This window comes from Macaca thibetana, chromosome 12 (assembly GCF_024542745.1).
Source record: "Macaca thibetana thibetana isolate TM-01 chromosome 12, ASM2454274v1, whole genome shotgun sequence".
NCBI classification, from domain to species: domain Eukaryota; kingdom Metazoa; phylum Chordata; class Mammalia; order Primates; family Cercopithecidae; genus Macaca; species Macaca thibetana.
In genome coordinates, this window is record NC_065589.1 from 81,200,720 (window position 1) to 81,225,159 (window position 24,440).

At 35.7% G+C, this 24,440-nt stretch overlaps 1 protein-coding gene across 10 annotated transcripts in view; it reads right to left on the reverse strand.

Moving 5' to 3' along the window:
• Positions 1–24,440, reverse strand: part of SLC4A10 (solute carrier family 4 member 10) — a 474,235-nt gene that overhangs the window by 183,592 nt on the left and 266,203 nt on the right. For all 10 annotated transcript variants that reach the window (XM_050752258.1, XM_050752259.1, XM_050752257.1 and 7 more), the window contains one exon: positions 4,608–4,754. In XM_050752258.1, the coding sequence (XP_050608215.1) occupies positions 4,608–4,754 (147 nt within the window). The remainder of the gene's footprint in view (positions 1–4,607; positions 4,755–24,440) is intronic.

A 24,440-nucleotide genomic window follows, 5' to 3' on the forward strand; every position in this document is an offset into this window, starting at 1 on the left:
GGGATATGAGCAAGGCAAAAACTGTGAGCTAAAATATGAATAAATGAATTAGCTAAAATAAACACTTCAATGTCAGGACAAGGAAAAAATATAAAAGATGGATCAAAATAAATTGAAAATGAAATTGAAAGGAATAGGCCTAATGAATATTTGAAAAAACAAATTTAAATAAATGGGAGAGAAAATAATAGAAATAGGACAAGTTTAAGCATTTTAAAGAACTATTAATACACATTTTCATTAAATATCAACCCAGACAAGCATAAAAGGCATATATATGTGCCTGAAAATATCATAATAAATGTAAAGCTAAATACCAAAATAAAGGAAATGATTTAAACTCATAAAAATATAAAATCCAAATTAACCATAATGCAACAATAGATTTTTACCTCCTTTCTTAACAGCTTCATGAAATTGATAAATAGATATTATGTTCAAAGTTCTGAGTTAAAATACCTGTCAATTTGGAATTGCATACCTAGCTAAATTATTTTTCATGAATTTTTTTTTTTGGGGGTCAAATGATTAGTTTTTTTATTTATATAATTTTATGAGGTACAGTGCAATTTCATTACATGCACAGTTGGCCTAATGGTCAAGTCAGAGCTTTTAGGATGTCCATCACCCAAATAAAGTACATTGTACCTATTGAATAATTTCTCATCCTTCACCCCTCCTATCATCACCCTTCTGAGTCTCCACTGTCTGTTATTCCACTTTCTGTATCCATGTGTGGACATGATTTAGCTCCCACTTGTAGGTGAGACCATGTGATATTTGTCTTTCTGTGTCTGACTTGTTTCATTTAAGATAATGGCTTCCTTTTGCCATCCATGTTGTTGCAAAAGGCATGATTTCATTTTTTATGGCTGAATAGTTTTCCCTTTTGTATGTTCACTGTATTTTCTTTATTCAGTTCTCTGTTGATGAACAGGTAGGTTGATTCCATATCTTTGCTGTTGTGAATATTGCTTTGATAAACATGTGAGTCCAGGTATTTTTCTTTTTTTTTCCAGTTTTTATCTGAATATATTTCCTTTTCTTTTTTTTTTAATTAATTTATTATTATTATTATACTTTAAGTTCTAGGGTACATGTGCATAACGTGCAGGTTTGTTACATATGTATACTTGTGCCATGTTGCTGGGCTGCACCCATCAACTCGTCAGCACCCATCAACTCGTCATTTACATCAGGTATAACTCCCAATGCAATCCCTCCCCCCTCCCCCCTCCCCATGATAGGCCCCGGTGTGTGATGTTCCCCTTCCCGAGTCCAAGTGATCTCATTGTTCAGTTCCCACCTATTTTTCATGAATGTTAACAAAATGTAAATTAATTCATACAAGTAATATAAACTAAGTTTAATTCAATTATTTACATCTTTAAGAAATCTATTAAAAATATTTTAAATAAAATGCTGTTTCCTATTAAAAATGAAAACAAAAGAGGTAGTAAAGGCATGAATAAAACTAAAACTTAGAACCTAAGACATTTAAAATACTAGTATTACTAAATAGACTACTAGTAATACTGATGGAATACTAGTAATGCTAAAGTATTCCTAAAACTGCATGCTATGCAATCAGAGTAGGATAAACAAATAAAGACAAACTTATGGATAGAAGAAAAGTAGAGGGGTTAAGTAGCTGCACAGCAAGAAAGGAGTGAAGCTGTGGTCAGAAAGAAAGATAAATGAATTGATGACTTCAGGGATGGAATGAATATGGATGAGAAGGTGAACTAAGTGCAGTGACAGAGAAGGTCACAAGAGATGGGATGGTCAAGGAACTGAAAGCCAGGTTCTCAGTTATGTCATGTACATGGGCTCTCATGGCACTCAGAACCTTTTAACAACTACAAAAACACTTACTATGGTATTCTGAATATACTTCCAAAGAGAGAGCATTCACAATAGTAAAAGGTTCACATCTGATATGGTTTGGTTGTGTCCCCACCCAAATCTCATCTTGAATTCCCAGGTGTTGTGGGAGGGACCTAGTGGGAGGTAATTGAATCATGGGGACAGGTCTTTCCTGTGCTGTTCTCATGATAGTGAGTAAGTCTCATGAGATCTGATGGTTATTATAAGGGGGAGTTTTCCTGCACAAGGTCTCTTTACCTGCTGCCATCCACGTAAGATGTGACGAGCTCCTTCTTGCTTTCTGCTATGATTGTGAGGCTTCCCCAGCCACGTGGAACTGTAAGTCCAATTTAACCTCTTTCTTTTGTAAATTGCCTAGTCTCAGGTATGTTTTTATCAGCAGCCTGAAAACATATTAATATAGTAAATTGATACCAGTAGAGTGGGGTGCTGCTGAAAAGATACCTGAAAATGTGGAAGTGACTTTGGAACTGGATAACAGGCAGAAGTTGCAACAGTTTGGAGGGGTCAGAAGAAGACAGGAAAATGTGGGAAAGTTTGGAACTTCTTAGTGACTTGTTGACTGGCTTTGATGAAAAGCTTGATAGTGATATGAACAATAAGGTCGAGGCAGTCTCAGGTGGTCTCAGATGAAGATGAGGAACTTGTTGGGAACTGGAGCAAAGGTGACTCTTGTTATATGTTTTAGCAAAGAGACTGGTGGTGTTTTACCCCTGCCCTAGAGATTTGTGAAACTTTGAACTTGAGAGAGATGATTTAGGGTATCTGGCAGAAGAAATTTCTAAGCAGCAAAGCATTCATGAAGTGACTTGGGTGCTGTTAAAGGCATTCAGTTTTATAACGGAAGCAGAGGCTAAAAATTCAGAAAATTTGCAGCCTGACAATGCAATAGAAAAGAAAATTCCATTTTCTGAGAAGAAATTCAAGCCAAATGCAGAAATTTGCATAAGTAATGAGGACTCAAATGTTAATACCCAAGACAAGGAGGAAAATGTCTCCAGGGCATGTCAAAGGTCTTTATGGCAGCCCCTCTCATCACAGACCCAGAGGCCCAGGAAGAATAAGTGGTTTTCTCAGTCAGGCACAGGGTACCCATGCTGTGTGCAGCCTAGGGACTTGGTGTCCTGCATTTCAGCTGTTCCAGCCATGGCTGAAAGGGACAAATGTAGAGCTCCTGCTGTGGCTTCAGAGGGTGCAAGCCTCAAGCCTTGGCAGCTTCCATATGGTGTTGAGCCTGTGGGTGCACAGAAGTCAAGAACTGGGGTTTGGGAACCTCCACCTAGATTTCAGAGGATGCATGGAAATGCCTGGATGCCCAGGCAGAAATTTGCTTCAGGGGCAGGGCCCTCATGGAGAATCTCTTCTAGGACAGTGCAGAAGGGAAATGTGGTGTTACAGCCCCCACACAGAGTCCCTACTGGGACACCACCTAGTGGAGCTGTGAGAAAAGGGCCACTGTCCTCCAGACTCCAGAATGGAAGATCCACTGACAGCTTGAATAGTGGGCCTGGAAAAGTGACAGACACTCAACATCAGCCCATGAAAGCAGCCAGGAGGGGGGGCTATATCCTGCAAAGCCACGAGGGCGGAGCTGCCCAAGACCATGAGGACCCACTTCTTTCATCATCGTGACCTGCATGTGAGACATGGAGTCAAAGGAGATCATCCTGGAGCTTTAAGATTTGATTGCCTTGCTGGATTTTGGACTTGCATGGGGCCTGTAGCCCCTTTGTTTTGCTAATATCTCCCATTTGGAATGTTTGTATTTATCCAATGCCTTTACCTCAGTTGTATCTAGGAAGTAACTAGCTTGCTTTTGATTTTACAGGCTCACAGATGGAAGGGACTTGCCTTATCTCAGATGATACTTTGGACTATGGACTTATGAGTTAATGCTGAAACAAGTTAAGACCTTGGAGGACTGTTGGGAAGGCATGATTGGTTTTGAAATGTGAGGACATGATATTTGAGAAGGGCCAAGGGTAGAATGATATGGTTTGGCTGTGTCCTCACTCAAATCTCATCTTGAATTTCCACATGTTGTGGGAGGGACCCAGCGGGAGTTAACTGAATAATGAGGGCAGGTCTTTCCTGTGCTGTTCTTGTGATAGTGAGTAAGTCTCATGAGATCTGATAGTTATTATAAGGTAGAGTTTTCCTGCACAAGCTCTCTTTGCCTGCTGCCATCCACGTAAGATGTGACTTGCTTCTCCTTGCCTTCCACCATGATTGTGAGGTTTCCCTAGCCACGTGGTACTGTAAGTCCAATTAAACCTCTTTTGTTTTTTTTTGTAAATTGTCTAGTCTGGGTATGTCTTTATCAGCAGCGTGAAAATGAACTAATATAACATCCTAAGACTGAAAGTTTGGCACCATCAGTAAAAGTGCAAATGGGAACTAAATTAAGGCATTTTCTCCTGGATTTTCAAACCACTTTGAGTAATGATGATTACTTGTACAAATTAACAAGAATTTTTGAGCTTTACTCAGTTGTATTTCCTACATCATAAATCTTCATTAATACTCAGCTTCTCAAAGCAAATATATAAGAGAAAAACAAAGATCAAGCTTTATCTCTCCCACTTCTCTCCAACCTGCCCAACATACTTTAAAAAAGTATAAACAATTTTATGAGTATAAGGTATTACTCCTAATGATAATTGTACCAGCAAGTATATTACAATAATTAATTTAATAAAAACAAGGAGAAGGATTCTTACCAAAAGAAGGTGACTCCCTTCCATCCTCTAATCCTGAATCTCTCTCTCTGTCTCTCTTTCTGTGTTTATGACCACGATGTCTGTGACGTCGATGGCTTTTTCTTCCTCCCAAGGGCACATGTACTCCAATAAATAGTGTTCGATGACCTTCATATGGAAGTAAACACAAAAATTAAACTCTAAATTATTCCAGGGCACAGTATGATGATTTACATGTTAATGGAGACTCAATTTAATTTAATTCAGCAAGTCATTTTTGATGTTTGTGATACATAAAGCTTGGAGCTTGGCGCTGTCTTTTGGCATTTTACTTAAATAAGTGTACCATAGCTCTATCACAAACATGTATAACACTAATTATTTGGTTAAATATTTTGTAATCATCACTGTCTTTATAATCTCTGTGTATCTATTCCCCATGCTTAATTATACTCTTCTCATTAGAAACAAAAAAATTGTTTTATCTTCTCTCTACCTTCAGAAAATTGTGTTATCTCATCAATTCCCTTCCCTTCACAATTAAGTGTTTTTTAAAAATCACTATCTCTAATAAAACAGGTTTCACTAAGGTCTATGTTAATGCCAAATCCCACAGAGGTTTTTCTGTTCTTCTATTTCTATATGTTACACTTGATATTGGCCACTTATTATACTTAATAAAAGTCCCAAGGCACAAGACTTGTGACTCTGGCATATTGTTATAATTGTTCAATTTTATTATTATCTATTGTTAATCTCTTACTGTGCCTAATTTATGAATTAAATTTTATCACAGGTATGTATGTGTAGGAAAAAAACAGTATACATAGGGTTCAGTACTATCTGAGGTTTCGGGCATCTTTTGGGGGTCTTAGAATGTATCCCCTACAGATAAAGTGGGACTACTGGAAAAAGAAATGAGCTATCAACCACAAAAAAAGACATGAAAGAATGATTAATGCATATTGCTAAGTGAAAGAAGTTTTAAAAGCTACATACTATATTATTACAACTATATGACATTCTGGAAAAGTTAAAACTATAGAGACAGTAAAAATATCAGCAGTGGTCAGGGCATCAGGGAGAAGGTATAGGGATGAACAAGTGGAGCACAGGGCATTTTTAGGGAAGTTAAACCATCCTTGATACTGTAATGGTAGATACATATCATTAAACATTTGTCTAAACCAATAGAACTGTATAACACAGAATGAACCCTAATGTAAACCATGGACTTTGGTTGATAATAACCTATTAATGTTGGTTTATCAATTGTAATAAATGTACTGATCTAATGTAAAATGTTAATAAGAGGAGAAATTGTGTGCAGCAGGGAGAGGAAATATATGGGAACTGTCTGAACGGTCTGTGCAATTTTTTTATAAACTTAAAATTGATCTAAAAGGTAAAGCCTATCCAAGAAAGCTAACATTCATAGCTATTCATAGCACTAGTAGCTACAGAAAAATTTACTTTATGAGGAAACGAAAGTACAAGCAAACAAAGGGATATTTGTATCACCAAGTAGATTATATATAGGAGAGTGTCATATTAGGGAAGAAACCTCTAAAGAAAACATTAAATTACTAGGTTAGAAAAAAAATCTTACTTTCTTAAGTGCCAAAGTATACAAAATATTACAATGGCAATACTGTGGATGAAGGCTTATGTCCCCCTGACGTTTATATTTTAAAGTCCCAACCCCAAATGTGACTGTATTTAGAGATAGGGCCTTTATAGAGGTAATTAAGGTTAAATGAGGCCATACGAGTGGGGCTGGATCCATCCAATTAGTGTTCTTAAAAGAAGAAACACCAAAGAGCTACCTCTCTTGCTCTCTCTCCAAGCACACAAAGAGGTAACACAATGATGCAAGGAGATGGTAACCACCTATAAGCCAAGAGAGAAATCTTCAGAATGAGACCTGCCTGGCTAGCCATCTTGATCTTAGGTGTCCTAGCCTCCAGAACTGTGAGAAAATTTATTTCTGTAGTTTAAGCTGCCCAGCCTGTGGTATTTTTTTCTGGCAGCCCCAGTCAACTAATACAGCAAGGAAGGCCTAAAACAAAGCCTTACAATAATAAGTTTCAGAAGACATGTAATTGAAATTGTAAGATTTCTAAAATATTCAATGTATAACACTTAGGCTGATAGTGTTTCTTTGAAAGGGATAACTGAATTCTATTAAAATAAATTTGCCTACTTTAGTGGATATATTTGTACTTAAATTACATGATTTTTTCAATAAAACACAAAAAAGAAAATATTTATTTTTTATATACAGGGTTAAATTACCTCCAAATTCTAGAAGGATTGGAGGTGAGACTGGCATGAAACTATAGAATTAGTTACTCCTCTATTGCTGGAAAAAAATCCGATATTATATATATTTTAATAATGGATGTAAATCTTTTATAATCCTAAAAATAATTATAGATCAATCCTCTGGCAAACTGAAAGCTGAAAAATAGTTTGTATATTCAGGTTTTTGTCCTTTATGGATTCATGCAGGCAAGTGAAAAATTATAATTGGTTTGAGTAAATATAGACAATTAAAATGCACAAAAAGCCCTTTACCAATAAGGCTCAATTTTGGAAAAAGGAAATAAAGGGAAGTGAATTAATGTATATATATGTGTCTGGTCCTATTTATTATTTTATTGACCACAATATTAAGTTATATTATGTGAGAAACAATATTCATTAAAAGCATGATTTCTGAGATTGAGTCAAATGCTTACATTCATATCCAGTCTGTGTCACTTATATTTATGCAACCTTTTAAAAAAGTACTTTATCTTTCATTTTATCTATAAAATGAAAATATTAGTAGCTATATCATTCAGAAAGTTTTTTTTTATCATTCACGAAACAAAAGGTTCAAAAAAGTTAAGTCACATTTTAAGTCCCACAGCTAATGAACAAAACTACTTTCTCTTCCTTTCGAGTTTAAAACACATCAACAGAGCACAGAGAATTTGGGGAAGTAATAAGTTGCCACCTCTTAACTGTTGAAGAAAGTATCGAAAGTGTAGGTGGCAATGTTAGCATCAGCTGGGGAGAATACTGTCTTCTCTCCTGTAATTCCTTTTTGGTTAAAGCTTTCTTTGTTTGAAGTAGAGATGCTACCTGTCAAAATTAGTACTACCTGTGTGATGGCATATTGCACAGTCCCAACTACAGCTAAAGTGAGGTACCAGGGGTTGGAGAAAACAGCAGACAGTGTAATTTTGAAATAGAATGATAAGAGAAATAGTAAAGAACAAAAAATATTAAGAGAGAAGCTGGGCAAAAAAGACGAAGAGGTAAGTAGGATATGAAGAGACAGAAATGATAAAAAGAGAAAAATTAAAAAAGGAAAAAAAATACAAATGAAGAATAAACAAGTAGAAAATTATATGAGAATAAGAAAATGGCCTCAGGAAATATGGTAACAATGATTACAGGTGACACCATTTCTATATGATCAGATAAATCAAGAGAAAAGACAGTACATTTCATTAGTTTTGTAACACATTTAATACATGTAAAGTTACAAGCTGGTGAAAATTACCTTTGTTCTCTCCCAACTGCTGAAATCCTTCTAGTGAGCCAAAAATCAATTTTCTAAGTGTTCCCTTTACTTTCCTAGCTCAAACATAAACCTGTCTTTCTCTGGAGGAAAATGCCTCCCCTACAATCTCTCAGTGATGGCTGCTTCTCTCCCACAGTTCTTATGCAAGATGGAAAGGTGTCAGTCTTGTCCCTGTGACCTCCGGCTGGGTGAGTGGAATAAGCAAAGTGGCATTTCTTTGCTCCATTCTGACATTTTCAGACCATTTCCCCATATCCTTCCTGACATCCTTCAGATTTAAATCTCATGGTCGACATTACTCACTACATACTTTGCCTCATGGTTGCTGTTATCCACTAAGGTCCAGGTAATTCCCACTCAACCATTTGAGTTCTTTGTATACTGTCATTCTCTTTAGTACTGACTTAATTTGTAAGATTTTGAAACACATATAGATGATTCTTGTGATATTCTGGCCTTTCAGTTCCTTAAACTTTAATCTTCCAATGATATTTCATCCTAGGCTTTTCATTGGCAATAATTACAACCCCTCCATATAAGCAAGGCAGGTATCTTTGATTTGTCCACTGATATATCCCAAATACCTAGAACAATGCTTGACAGTTTTTGGTGCTCAATAAATATCCATTGAATAAATAGTTCTTTTACATAGGATGATTTTCAAGTATAATAGATAGATAGTAGACCTAATAATGCATTATGCTACTAAACACTTTATGAAAGGAATGGAAACAAGCTAATAGCCACAATTTTATAGCAACAGTACTCTAAAACTGCTAAAATTCATGATTGTGGAACTATGGAGAAAACGTTTTCATGCTTCTGCATGGTTAGGGACTTATAAAGCAAGACAGACTGAAATCTGGATTAAATGTGCACTGAATAGACAGAGACCTTCAGAGATATGCAGACATTTATTTTCTACAGCTCTGTGTTCACATTTCAAAGGAGAACAAAATCCTACAGCTACTGGTTTACATTTCAAAGGGTTTAAACTGGGACCTTCTCATTCTCTCCCCTGAAGATTTGCTTATTTTATATGAGGGAGATAAGGTTTCTCTTTCTCTTCCAGAAAAGAAGACAGGAGAAGACCATTTACTATATAAAGAGTTTATACAGCAATTCCTATATAAAGAGTTTATATAGTAATTCCTATGTAAATTCCCAGATTCGTAATTTCAGGGCTCCCCTCCTGTGTACGTAACTGTGTGCCTTCTTTCCAAGGTGGTTATTGCTATAAGCAATAATAATTGTCTGTCTTGATCCAAAAATCTCATTTGCTTTCAGGAAAAAATAAATAAACATAGATATTAAAGACTTACTAATAGATTTAGGAGATTTTCTACAAAGATTACATGAGCTAATATAATAAATATAAAATATGAAAGACGATGCCTGTTACATGGTAGACAATAATACATGTTAGTTCCCTTTTCCCTTCACAATGCTAGTGACTTAGAGGAAGGAATAAGAAGACAGAATGAGGCCTGGCGCGGTGGCTCAAGCCTGTAATCCCAGCACTTTGGGAGGCCGAGACGGGCGGATCACGAGGTCAGGAGATCGAGACCATCCTGGCTAACACGGTGAAACCCCGTCTCTACTAAAAAATACAAAAAACTAGCCGGGCGAGTTGGCGGGCGCCTGTAGTCCCAGCTACTTGGGAGGCTGAGGCAGGAGAATGGCGTAAACCCGGGAGGCGGAGCTTGCAGTGAGCTGAGATCCGGCCACTGCACTCCAGCCTGGGCGACAGAGCGAGACTCCGTCTCAAAAAAAAAAAAAAAAAAAAGACAGAATGATATTTTCCTGTCCCATTTCATTTGCTTCCTGTTTCTCTCTATATTACCATCTTTTCTAAATCCTAACATTATAACACTGGCCTAAAGAACTAGAGAATCCCCTCAGGTCCTATAAAGAATAGTACAGAAATAACATTTCAGATTAATATTACCATCAATTTTTCCAATATCCATAATTGAATTTTTTACCCTGATAGCTATCAGTTGAGAAGGCAAAAAATTCGAGAAATTTAATGATAGATATCATTGTTCTAAAATGACTTGACAATTATTAATCCCAATCTGATTTACTTTTCAAGAATATATAAAGAATAATTTTTATTTTATAAATAAAGCCCAAAAATTTAATTAAAGGAAGACATTTCTTAAATTAATAAAATAGTCAACAAAATTAACTTTATATAATGCTAAAAATCCAAAATTTAATAAAAATACAAAACCATTTAGATATGAATATGTTTTGAAAACATTAGTGAGCATGGAACAGTATCATTAAAATATAAGATTTTTTTAGATAAGCAGAGAATGCTAGAATTTATTCAGAATTTATCTGCAGTTAGTACCATTTCCATAATTCAGGCTCAGAACTAAAAATAAGTAGATTCTTTTCTTTTGTCTTGTAAAACCTTATCTAGAATGCCTTCTTCAACTAACACTTAACCAAAACAGTTAACCAAAACTTTTGCCTATAGAATCTCTGTTAGAAAGCCTGTATAGGCCTTCCAAAGGCCTATACAGAATTCATAATGAATTCTGAGAAAAATAAATGCAGGTAGAACACAGCTATTGATATGGAAAAGTCACAGAAAAATGTCAAGGTCTTTTCTCTCTTTAACTTAAAGATACATATGTCAATTCAGACAAAATAGAGTTTCATCATTAAGAAAATCAAAGGTTTGTATATATTATTTTCTGAGCACAAATGTTGCTAACAAATCCCAGATGTTTGACACTTCAGTTGTGTGTATATTACTATGTTCAACAGACTCAGAATTATTGAATATTTTAATTATATAATAAAGACCAGTATTGAAATGATTCTTGATGTGACTATGGTCACAGTATACTGAATGTTTACAAAATGCAGTGAGGAAAGAGATACATTTGGAAACTGATTAATAATGTTGTTGATAAACTATTATCCTTCATTTAGCTGGGAGGGAAGGGGTCAAGGTATCTACTCTTGAAGAGAATGGTATGTCTTTTGTTTTTGTTTTTTACATGAAATGAATATAACACAGCTGTTGCATAATGATTGAGTTGCTACAGAAATTTAGACGTGTCAATCATACGGAAAGGTCAAGTACATTAAGCTGAATAAGCATATAATCTTTAATTCCATGGAGACTCTAACAAAGTCAGAAAACACAAGTCATCATTGATCATAATACATCAAAGCACTCGAAGTCCAATGGAAAATTTCTACTAAGGGAGAGTAACAGAGAAACAAAGAGACTGAGAGGATGGGAATGAGTGTGCATTTATAGCAAAGAGGTATTATTAGGCTACTGCAACATTGTTCTTTGCGTTGTTTTGCTAAAAGAAAAGACAGTGTTAAACTAGTGCTGGTCATAGTCACTTGACCCTGGGAAGGTATTTGTAATCATTATAAAACAAAAGGCTTCATGTCTATGACTATTCTAGATAGAAATTAGAAATCTTGAAAGTCCTAAAGTTGCTCATCAAAAGGGCCACTAACTGAGATTTACTAGTTTAGAAGGTACTGTGGTACATTTTCAAAAATACTGTTTCTTACAAGTTTATAACACTGTCTTGAGCAAAATATAGCAACTAAATTAACTTGGTATCTTGAGATAGTGTTCATTTTTAATCTTGACACATAATAAGCATTTAACGTATCTTGAATAAGTGAATGAAACCTAATATGTGTTTTCTTAAAAAAAATGACATGAGAACTCCCAATTTTGGTATATTATAAAACAGCTTAATCCTGGAAATTTACACACTTAGAGAGCCAGGAGTGCAAATCAGTAAAAAAAAAAAAAAAAAAAAAAAAAAAAAAGTGGCTAATGAATCAAGCCCAGCAATGAAAACAGCAGCAAATAATACAAATTAAAAATACACATTAAAAGCATTAAACAATACCAACATGTAATGAAGCAAATGTTACTGTGTGGTACTAGCCATTAAATGCTGTGGGAGTTCACAATAGAGTAAAATCAAGGATAACCTGGGCAATCAGTGAAAATTTCATGGAAGATGTAGGACTTGAGTTGCTCTTAAACAATAAACAGGTTTTACATCAGCAGAGGAATGAAAAGTTTAGAAAAAGGAGATAATGTGAGCAAAAATAGAAGAGCAATTGAGGGGATAATGTGAAATTCGTATTAGAGCAGGGAAGAAAAGGCGAGATGAGATAGAGCATACATTTTTATAATCAGCAAAGCTTGCAATTTCACTATTATTTTAAAACATTTATTTTAAAACATTTTGTTGTTTTAATTTGCAAGGAAGAGAGAGAAAATAGATCAACATATGTCCTGAGATCCTTAAAAAATGAATGCAAAAGAGAAAGTGGTACTTCCTTACGTCCCCAATCTCATCTTAATTAAATTATAAATTCTGAACAGCCCTGTCACTTTGCTTCAGGGAAATAGGTTAGGAAATGAACAAAAAATGTAAAACTAAAATTTTCCAGATTTAGTTTTGTATTATATTAATTTAAAAGACATGTGCACATGTAGAAAGTAGCTCATTCTGAAAATTACAGTAATTAAGAACAGAAAGGCTTGCCTGGAAAAACTGAGGAGTTGCTGAGGAGAAAAACAGATTTCCATGAGGAAAGTTTATGAAATTCAACTGTGAAACAATTAAAATATCTGAAAGCAAAGATAAAAACACTTGGCATTTCTGTATAGATGTTTACAAATGAAAAATACATAGATAATGTGGTAGATTATTTTTAAATGGCCACAATATTTTAGCAGCTTCTTCCATCAAGAGTTGGAATATATTCCTCCAACCCTTGAATCTGGATAAATGGGGCATTAGCAAATGTGACACAGAGGTTTGAAGAGTTCTCATGCATAGCTTCTTACCCGCTGTTGCTTCTGGAACTTATACCACCATGTAAACACGCTCAGCCTAGCCGGCTCGATGATCAGAGACCATGGAGAGAGAAGCCCTAGCTGGCGGTCATCCGGCTGAGGACTTCACAAACCAGCCAGCCTCAGTTGTGAAATCATCAGCTGATTGTAGAAGCAGGTGCCAGCTGACTCACATTAGAAGAACTAACTAGCTGAGTCCAGCTCAAATTCACAACCTACAGAATTATGACCTAAATAAAATTGTTGCTGTTTGAAGCCACTGAGTTTGGAAATGGATTGTGACACAGCAATAGCTGAGTGCTAAAATTTATTTGGAAGAAAAAATTAAAAATTATAAAAGACAGATGGACAGGATATAAAATACAAAACTGAAAGTACCAGGAAAGTGATTCAAAATGGAAAATAATGGGAAGATGTTGACTTATGACCAATATCTCAATGGGCAGGCAAATTAAGAATCAGGAATCAAAAAGTATTGATACTATATTGTGATCAATGTTGGTAGGAACAACAAACTATGTGTAAGAACCTGCATAAAGGTACAAGCTGAGGATACTAGAGAAGGCAAACAAAACCCGAGGCAGAATATAAATAAATGCCGATTCATTTGGCACTTAAGATAAGAGTTTAGAGTTTAAAAAAAGAAACTAGCCTTTATAGAAAATCTACAATGTACCATCTACTATGGTATCTGTTTTATTTATATTTTCTCATTTAATCTTCACAAAATCCCTGCAAACTGTGGATGATTTTCCCCAACTTACAAATAATGAAATTGAGGTTCAAAAAAGTAACTTGCCGATAGATAGGTTCTAGAGATCTACTATACAGCATAGTGCCTATAGCTAACAATATTGTATTGTATACTTAAAATCTTCCAAGAGGGTGAATCTTATGTTGTATTCTTACCACACACACACACACACACACACACACACACACAAATAACAACAACAATAATAATAAAACAAAGGCATTAGGAAGTTTTGGGAGGTGATAGATATATCTGTGGCTTTGAGGCTGGTAATGATCTCATGGGTGTATATTCCAAACTCATTGAGTTGTATACATTAAATATGTACAGATTTTTACATGTCAATCATCCCTCAAGTTAAAAAACAAAGAGCAATTCCCCCAAAGCCACACAATCAGAGACTGAATCAAAGTTCAAAATCAGATCTACCAAATCTAAATTTATCACTTATAACTGCCAGTATACATTCTTAACACCTTTTGCTTCCTTATAAAACTTTTCAAAATTTCAATTTAGTAAAATTATACAACCAAGTGTATAGTGCCTATGATAGGCTGTAGCATGGTCTGTCTAACTATGTTTACATTCTCAGTACCTGGCATATTAACAGCTCAATAAGTGTTTTTTGAATAAATAAATGAATGACACCAAATCTAAAGCCTTTTCCACAGCATTTTAAGCTGGAGTAAGCAGAAATAGTCAAAAACAGAGGAGAGAAGTCGGTAAGGAAGACAAGATATGTATTGGCAGGTACAGAAAAACAGCATGCTTTGTGAAGGGAGGCACAAGAACACAGAGGGCCCAGGGACGTATATTAACATACTTCATCTGTTTTAGTCAGGAAGTTAAAAAAAATGTACCTCCTTCAATGTTCATTTCAATAAAAATTGACTTATATTGACACAATTGAAACTGTATTTCTCATTTTTCAATGTTTTTTTACAGGACACTTTTGATGAAAACTATGGCTTACACTCTACCATAGATAACCTGGCAGCAGTGGTATGCTAGAGCTGGCTTACCACAGCTCACCTGTGCTAGTTACGTGCATCTCTTCCTAACTTTATGTTCAGTGAAAACACCTCTGTGGTATAAAATTGGCCATAGAGAAAATATTTAACCACAGATATTGACAAATGCTACAATTAAGGCTATTGAGGAGGCAAGGGGGAAGAGCAGGAGGATTATTAGAACGTTGCTGCCTCATGCCCGGTGTGAACATAGAGACGAAACAACCTAATATTCCTTTTCTTGTTGACAATGTTCTATACCCAATTTACCTTAATTAGGCTAGCATATTAGACTTTTTCATATATCCATCTTCTTCAGTGTGTCTACCTTATGTATATTCAATACAGAAGGGCCACAGGACATATCTGGGGCACTTGAGTTATACCCATGTGAACTCTTATAGCACTTATACGTGGAAATATATCTATCACATCCCAAAGCTTCCTAATGCGTTTACTATTATTATTATTAATTGTATGTGCGTGGTAAAAATACAACATAAGATTCACCCTCTTGGAATACTTTAAGTATACAATACAGTATTGTTAGCTATAGGCACTATGCTGTATAGTAGATCTCTAGAACCTATTTATTGGCAAGTTACTTTTTTGAACCTCAATTTCTTTATTTGTAAGTTGGGGAAAATAGTCTACAGTTTACAGGAATTTTGTGAATTCAAAAAGGCTGAGGACAGAAGACCACTAGAGTTGGCAATAAATAGCACTACTTTAATATTTAGGATTCATATTTATAAACCCTAAGAGAAAATCAGTGCAGTAGCATGAGAAAAATAGGCCACTCACATATAAACAATGTTTCAATTTCATAAACATGACCTTTGTTTTCATGAACAATATTATTAACTTTATTGATGCTGATAGTTTTGGATTAATCACTGTGATGTCATAAAATATTTTTAATGCTATATCGTCCTCTAAGTCAATCATGGCAATTATCATTACAGGAAACAAATTGAATTATGCAACAGAAAAACAGGCATAATCTTATATAATTTAGCTCAAAATTAGAAATCATTTTGCTAATAAGGCTGTCATATTTTTGTATTACAAATGTACCTGAGGCATTTAGAAGCAGTTTGAAAGTGGCAAAAAAGAATATTCATAATCTTCCTGCCCCAGAGACCAGACAAAAGCTTATTGTACCAGCAGGAAATTAAAATTTTACTTTCTGCTAATAATGATTTCAATCATTTTGGTTTCTTTTATTATCTTCCCACCTGAAACGCATTAAGAAGAGAGAGAGAAGGGAAGAAAACATATTTTTCACCATGCTTTCAGCAGTTGTAACACACTGTGGGCCCTAGGAATGACTAGGTAGTGAGGAAGAGGGAAGATAGAATGGGGAGGCAAACACGTAGAACTAGAGAGTAGAATGATGGCCACTAGGGGCTGGGGCACTTGGGGGGCTGAGGAAGGGGCTGGGGTAATGCTAGTCAAAGGATATAAAATTCTAGTTTGACAGCAGAAATAAGTTCAAGAGATCTATTATATAGCATAGTGACAATAGTTAATAACATATTGTATTCCTGAAAAATAGTGAGAGTGGATAAGTATTCCCACTACAAAAATAATAACTATGTGAGGTAAGGCATATGTTTATTAGCTAAATTTAAGTATTCTACAATGCATATATATATATATATATATTTCAAAGCATCATGTTGTATACAATAAATACATAAAATTTTATCTGTCAATTTAAACAAATAATATAATTTCTAAAAAACAATGAGGAAGCAAAAAGTTTACTTGGAGAAAATATAAAAGAGAACACTCAAAATAGTAATCTCAGAATACTGATATTCCAAAATTTAATTAATCCTATTAGGGTTGCAATGATTCTGGTACTGCTAAGATTATGGGTATTATCCCCCAAACCAAGAATATCATCACTTTCAATTATTATTTAATATTTATTCATTATTATCAGAATTTATGTCAATTGCTATTTTAAATTTAAACATTTATGTGCAAAGTGGCCACAGTAATTTATTTTTCCCAATGGGTTCTAGAGCTCCGTCACCCTATTGGCAGCACCAGTATCTAAACCTCCTTGGAGAATGAAGAATGTGAAATGGAAATTTGGCTCAGTGCCCTCCGTGTTTGGCTCAGTACCCTATTAGCACTGAATTAATATTGGTGAGTGCTAATAATTTCTTGAGACATGTCCTAACTGACTGGTAGCTACACCTGTTTATATTGTGAGAGGACTGTATAGAAAGGAGATAACCTGTGAAGGCTATGTACTGTATGCAGCTGAGGAGTTTTAAGCTATAGTTCTAGGAGGAAGACAGCTGAAATAGAGATTTAAGAATTCAGTCAAAAAGTAAACTAAGTTGATCTCCTTCACAATGTCACCTTCACAGTACTACTCCCATACTATTAAACTCTTTAACTAAATAAGAACATATTTAAGTCTCAGATGTCTAGAAAATTCAAAACAAAAATATAGTGTTAATATAAATCTATGTGGTTAATATTAAGAGACTTTGGTCATTTGTGGCTTGTCTTAAAAGTATTAAATAATTTTCAAGAAAAATAATGATTAAAGGAACAAGTTCTTGCTATAAAACTTCCTCTTAATATGTATAGGATTGTATTTAATGTAATGAAAACAAGTTTCTTTTCATCTATTTTTTTCTCTGAAATAGTGATTGGTTGAAAACATTATATATACATATGCACACAAATACACAGTTCTCCTTATCCACAGAAAACATGTCATATGTCACATTAAAGAGAAAATATTCCAAATAGTGAGTTATTATGCCTTTGAGAAGCAGAAAATCGTACTAAACAGAGTTTAGTTATAAGGAACTATGAAGGGAGATTAACAATATGAGTTCCTAACCTAGAGATGTAAAATGTTTAACTAAGACCCCCAAATTATGAAACTACACTTTTGTAAGATTTCTTAGCGATTTGTTATTATCCACATGCAAACACATGCCTTTAAGTACTTGTAAACTGTCAAATAAGCCATGATCAAATATAGGAAAATACTTTATATTTTTCAAATTTACCTGGAAATAAAATACATGGTAAAGCAGAGTGTAGATAATTACCCAGTTACCTCTCATTTCAAATAAAAAAAAAGTCAAAATAAATTATATATCAAAATGAACTGATGTGAGTCACATACACAAATTATGTGAGACAATAAAATGATGAAACATGGAACATCTGAGAGTTAATTTTGTAACAAAAGTAAATTCTTTTTTTAATCTCCAACTTTTATTTTGAAGTTCAGACGTACAAGGGCATGATGTGCAGGTTTGTTGCATAGATAAATGTGCGCCATGGTGGTTTGCTGCACATATCAACCCATCACCTAGGTATTCAGCCCAGCATCCATCAGCTGTTCTTCCTGAAGTGCTCCCTCCTCCCACCTCCTACCCTCTAACAGGCTTCAGTGTATGTTGTTTCCTCTCATGTGTTCATGTGTTCTCATTCAACTCCCACTTATAAGTGAGAATATGTGGTATCTGGTTTTCTGTTACTGCTTTAGTTTGCTGAGGGTAATGGCTTCCAGTTCCATCCAGGTCCCTGCAAAAGACATGATCTTGTTCCTTTTTATGGCTGCATAGTATTCCAGGGTATATATGTGCCACATTTTCTTTAGCCAGTCTATCACTGATGGGTATTTAAGTTGATGCCATGTCTTTGCTATTGTGAATAGCACTACAATGAACACATGCATGCATGTATCTTTATAATAGAATGATTTATATTCCTTTGGGTATATACACAATAATGGCATTGTTGGGTCAAATGGTATTTCTGCCTCTAGGTCTTTGAGGAATTGCCACACTCTCTTCCACAATGGTTGAACTAATTTACACTTCTACCAATAGTGTAAAGGAATCCTTTTTCTCCACAACCTCACCAGCATCTGTTGTTTCTTGATGTTTTGATAATAGCCATTCTGACTGGTGTGAGATGATATCTTATTGAAGTTTTGATTTGCATTTCTCTAATGATTAGTGATGTTGAGCTTTTTGTTTTTCCTATGTTGGCCGCTTGTATGTCTTTTGAGAAGTGTCTACTTGTGTCTTTTGCCCACATAAAAGTAAATTCTATTATTTAAGACTTTAAAATAATTGTCTTTTATTTAGTTCTTATTCCTAGGATACCCATTGAAAAATAGAACAGTTTATTATAAGATGTGTCAAAGAAAGTTCAATAAAAGGCTGAAATTTACTATTGGCTGTATTTTCTGAAATGAAATATTCAGTATTAGTCCATCTCCACATTTATCATCCTAAGATATCCAGTGTTTGACAGGCAAAACCTACAATTTCAAATGAACCCTGTGTAATTAATTAACTCCACTGGTTATTACTAATGGAGCAAACACCCTTAGAATTGCTCCACCAGTTGATATTGATCCTATATCAACACTACTAAGTTGCACAAAAATTAATCAACCAATAATATCAGAAAAAAATGGTTCTTTCTTTTTCTTTTTTTTTTTTTTTTTTTTTTTTTTTTTTTTTTTTTGAGACGGAGTCTCGCTGTGTCTCCCAGGCTGGAGTGCAGTGGCGTGATCTCGGCTCACTGCAAGCTCCGCCTCCCGGGTTCCCGCCATTCTCCCGCCTCAGCCTCCCAAGTAGCTGAGACTACAGGCGCCCGCCACCACGCCCGGCTAGTTTTTTGTATTTTTAGTAGAGACGGGGTTTCACCATGTTAGCCAGGATAGTCTCGATCTCCTGACCTTGTGATCCACCCGCCTCGGCCTCCCAAAGTGCTGGGATTACAGGCTTGAGCCACCGCGCCCGGCCGGTTCTTTCTTTTTCAAAGAAAAAACATTTGAAATAAGGAAATTATAAGACTTTTTATTTTGTGGTACAGCAGACAAGATAATTTAAAGTAAGAGAACAGGAGGCTATAATAAAAGTAGTCTCCAATGGGAGGGTGGCTTTCCTAATTATGGGGATAAATCTTAGTTCAATGGGAATTTTCTAACTCTAAAACTTTTGCAAAAACATTTGTAAAACTATTGTGATATGGGTACTAAATATCAAATTCCTTACTGCTTTATAATAGAATATTCTCACCTTTTTAAAAATTGTCATGAAAAAGTCAATAAATATGTACAAGTCTTCCTTGTGCCTTAGTTTCTTTATCTGTGAAATGGAGATAATAATGTCCTTATCTCATAGAGCGACTTCAAGGATTAATTCATTCTCTACAATTTGACCTACCTCATGTAATGATTTAAACTTTATATCCAGTCACATTTTATGCCCTGAGACACAATCCCAATGCTTTAGCCACATCATATTTGCCATTTCCAGAATATAACAGATCCTTCCTTCTTTGCCTTCTTAACACCTATTTATCCTTCAAAGCCCACCTCTGTCTCTGTGAAGACAACACTGATTTCCAGAAGTAGAATCCACTTTCTAATTATATTGGCAATTTGTTATGTACAGTCATACATAATGACGTTTCAGTCAAATGATGGATCACATATAAAATAGTGGTACCATAAGACTATAATGAGGCTGAAAAATTCTTGTCACCTAGTGATATAGTAGGCTTTGTAACGTCACAGTGCAATTACTTTTATTTTTATAACCTTAGTGTAGCTTTTTTTTTTTTTCCCAAGATAACTGACTTGGGATGTCAGACATCAGTTTATAGAAAGATCAAAGTTACAGTTGAATGGTCATGATCCAAATGGAAAGCTGAAGGAAGAGAGCCATGAGCTTTCAGAGAGCCCACAGGAAGAAACTGGGGTGCAGACAAGGAAAGTAGCAAAAGTCTGGCAGACACTGTCCCATGAGGAACTTGGAGTCCCATGTAAAGGGTAGGTTGGGGTTCTTCTCTGCCCCTCACTCCTGTGACAAACTGCTGGCTGACAAATTGTCACAGAACGCCTCTGCCCTTGAAATCCCAGGCAATGCAGTTGGTGGCAATTTAGGAACTCTCTGGGGTGGGAGCCTCAGGTGGCCAGCTCGTGCTGGTGTTCCCACATTCCCCTCAGGCCCTAACTGACAGAGCAGGTGCCACACTGGTTGTGCACTCGTTATGGGCCACTGCCCTGTCCAGGGAACCTCAGTCCTTGTGTTGCCACACTACCAGATCCCCTGCAAACATACCTCAGAACCTGTTCTGACTTTGGCAACCACAGGAGACTGGCGGGTCTCTGGGGAGCTGCAGGTTCCATGGAAATCTAGCCCTCAGTGCAGGCTGCTCCTATGGGAGGGCAGAGAACAGTCTGCCGAAGCCCCACTTTGGAAAAGGAAACACAGCCAATGGCTGAAGGGGGTGGCAGTGGTGGCTGGAAACAGACGAGGAGAGCGAGTCATCTCCTGCTCCCCTTATGCACTGTTGCGGATGCAGCAGAGGCTTTTCCTGCTGAGGGCTGATGTGAGTGCACTTGGAGACAGCCTTTCCAACACTCTTCGTGACAGCTACACCTCACTGAAAGTGAGCCAATGCCACCCAGGCATGCATGAAGGGTGGGACCTGTCTCCCCATCCCTACACGGAATGGCAGTGTCCCAGCAATGAAGGGCAGACAAGTTGAAGAACTGTTTGCTCTGGGCCGTAGGAAGAGTCTCTGCCCTGAGCCCATTTTGGTGGTAGCCGCCAGAGGGGCAATTCTGCAGACCTCAGTCACACTTTAGCCTGGGAGCCGAAGAACAATGTCTATGTGCTGAAGATCATGAACCCTGTGACAGAGAAATGTGTGATAGGAAAACGGACCACATTCCTGCCTGCCCAGGATGAGGGGCTAATGCAGCCCCCTGCCTCTACCACCAAGACCAGTTCACTCCAACACAAGCTCCCCACACTAACCTCAATTAGGACCGTGTCTTCATTCATCATTAGACTGCCTGAGTGTGAGTGGATTCTTACTCTTAAGCACCATCTACTTGACTGGAGACTGAATTGCAACACCAAATAAAAAACCTACTGTCAGAAGGGTATAGCACTAGTGTACAAGATAAGTTTCCTGAGACCTCTGCTCTCCTAGTTACACAGAAGATAGTGTGTTGGCTCATATGCCTGATACATGTCTACAACAAGCAGCATTTGAGAAAGCCACCACATAAAGGCTACCCATAACCAAGGAGCCCATGCAGAGTCTTGGCACTGTGAAAGCCCAAGAAAAGAAGCCAAACAATCACACACAACATATACCACAGCCATACCCTCAAGGGAAAAAAGAATAAACATGCTAAAGTCCCATTCAAACAATAGCAAATTCAAAACTTAGAAGCAACAACTCCTTCGCATGAGAAGGAATCAGTGCAAGAACTCCAGTGGTACAAAAAGACAGAGTGTTTTAACATCTCCAAAGGATCTGGCTACCTTTCTAGCAATGAATCCTAAACAAAATAAAAAATGACTGATAAAAAATTCAAGATACGGATTCTAAAGAAGTGCAATGATATCCAAGAGAATGTTGAAAACCAGTAAAAGAAACCAGAAGAACAACTCAGAAAATGAAAGAAAACATAGCTATATTTAAAAAAATAGAACTTCTGAAAATAAAAAAATTCACAAAAGTAATTTCCAAATACAATTGAAAACATTAACAAAAGACTAGACCAAGTAGAAGAAAGAATTTCAGAGCTAAAACATTGTTCTTTCAAATTAATCCAGTCAGACAAAAATAAATAGAAAAGCATTTGAAAAATAAGCTTTGAGAAAGATGGGATTATGTAAATTGACCAAACCTATAGCTTATAGGTATTCCTGAGAAAGAAGGAAAGTAAGCAATTTGGAAAACACATTTAAAGGAATCATTCAGAAAAATTTCCCTGATCTTGCTGGGAGGTAGACTTCCAGATAAAAGAAATTCAGAGAACACCTGCAAGATACTATATAAGACAAATATCATCAAGGCATATAGTCATCAGACTAACCAAGGTCAGTGCTAAAGAAAAAATCTTAAAGAGAGTTAGAGAGAAGGGTCAGGTCACCTATAAAGGAAATTCCATCAGTCTAGCAGTGGATTTCTCAACATAAACTATATAAGCCAAAAGAGATAGGGGGCCTATTTTTAGCCTTCTTAAGGAAAAAAAAAAATATAGCCCCAAATTGTATATCCTGCCTAACTAAGCTTCATAAACAAAGGAGAAATAAAGTATTTCTCAAACAAGCAAATATTAAGAAAATTCATCACCACGAGACTGTTGCTATAAGAAATGTTCAAAGGTGTTGTAAACATGGGGGAAAAGGACAATACTCGTTGTCATAAAACAGTATACTCTTTTATGTCATAAAAGAATATAGGACAATACTCTCCTGTCATAAAAGCTCATATCAGTACAAAATTCAAAGATCATATAAAGCAATTATACCACTGAGACTACAAAGCAACTAGCTAATAATACCATGATTGGCACAAAACTTCACATGTCAATATTAACTTTGAACAGAAATGAGTATACTCTTTATGTCATAAAGTATAAACTTTGAACAGAAAAGAGTATACTCTTTTATGTCATAAAAGAATATAGGACAATACTCTCCGGTCATAAAAGCTCATATAAATACAAAATTCAAAGATCCTATAAAGCAATTATATTACTGAGACTACAAAGCAACTAGCTAACAATACTATGATTGGAACAAAACTTCACATGTCAATATTAACCTTGAACAGAAATTAGTATACTCTTTTATGTCATAAAATGTTAACTTTGATCAGAAAAGAGTATACTCTTTTATGTCATCAAATGATATATGACAATACTGTCCTGTCATAAAAGCTCATATAAGTACAAAACTCAAAGACCCTATAAAGCAATTATACCACTGAGACTACAAAACAACTAGCTAACAATACTATGATTGGAACAAAACTTCACATGTCAATATTGACTTTGAACAGAAATGACCTAAATGAAGATATAGATTGGCAAATTACATTTAAGAAACAAGACTCAACATCTGCTGACTAGAAGAGATCCATCTAATGTGAAAGGACACCTACAGGCTCAAAGTAAAGGAGTGGAGAAAGAAATATCACACAATGGAAAACAAAAAAGAGCATGGGTTGCTATTCTTACATCAGATAAAACAGAATTTATACCAATAATAGTAAAAAAAAAAAAAAAAGAAAGAAAGAATAGCATTATATAATGACAAAGAGTTCAATTCTACAAGAAGATTTAACTGTCCTAAATATATTTATACCCAATACCTGAGCACCCAGATTTATAAAGCAAATGCTACTAGACCTCAGAAAAGAGGGAGATGGATATACAATAACAGTGGAGGACTTCAACATCCCAATGACAGCACTAGACAGATCACTGAAGCAGAAAACTAACAAAGAAACTCTGAACTTAAACTGCACTCTTGACCAAATGGACCTAATAGATATCTACTGACCATTCCATTCAATGACCACAGAATGTACATTTTTTCTCATCTGCACATGAAAAATTTTCTTGCCTAATTGCTCTTCCTAGGACTTCCAGTACTATGTTGAATGGAAGTAGCAAGAGTAGGCATCCTTGCCTTGTTCCTGATCTTAGAGGAAAAGCTTCCAACTTTTCATCATTACAATGTAAACTGTGGACTTGTCATATATGGCCTTTATTATGTTGAGCTACATCCCTTCTATAGCTAATTTGTTGAGAGTTTTTATCATGAAAGGATGTTAAATA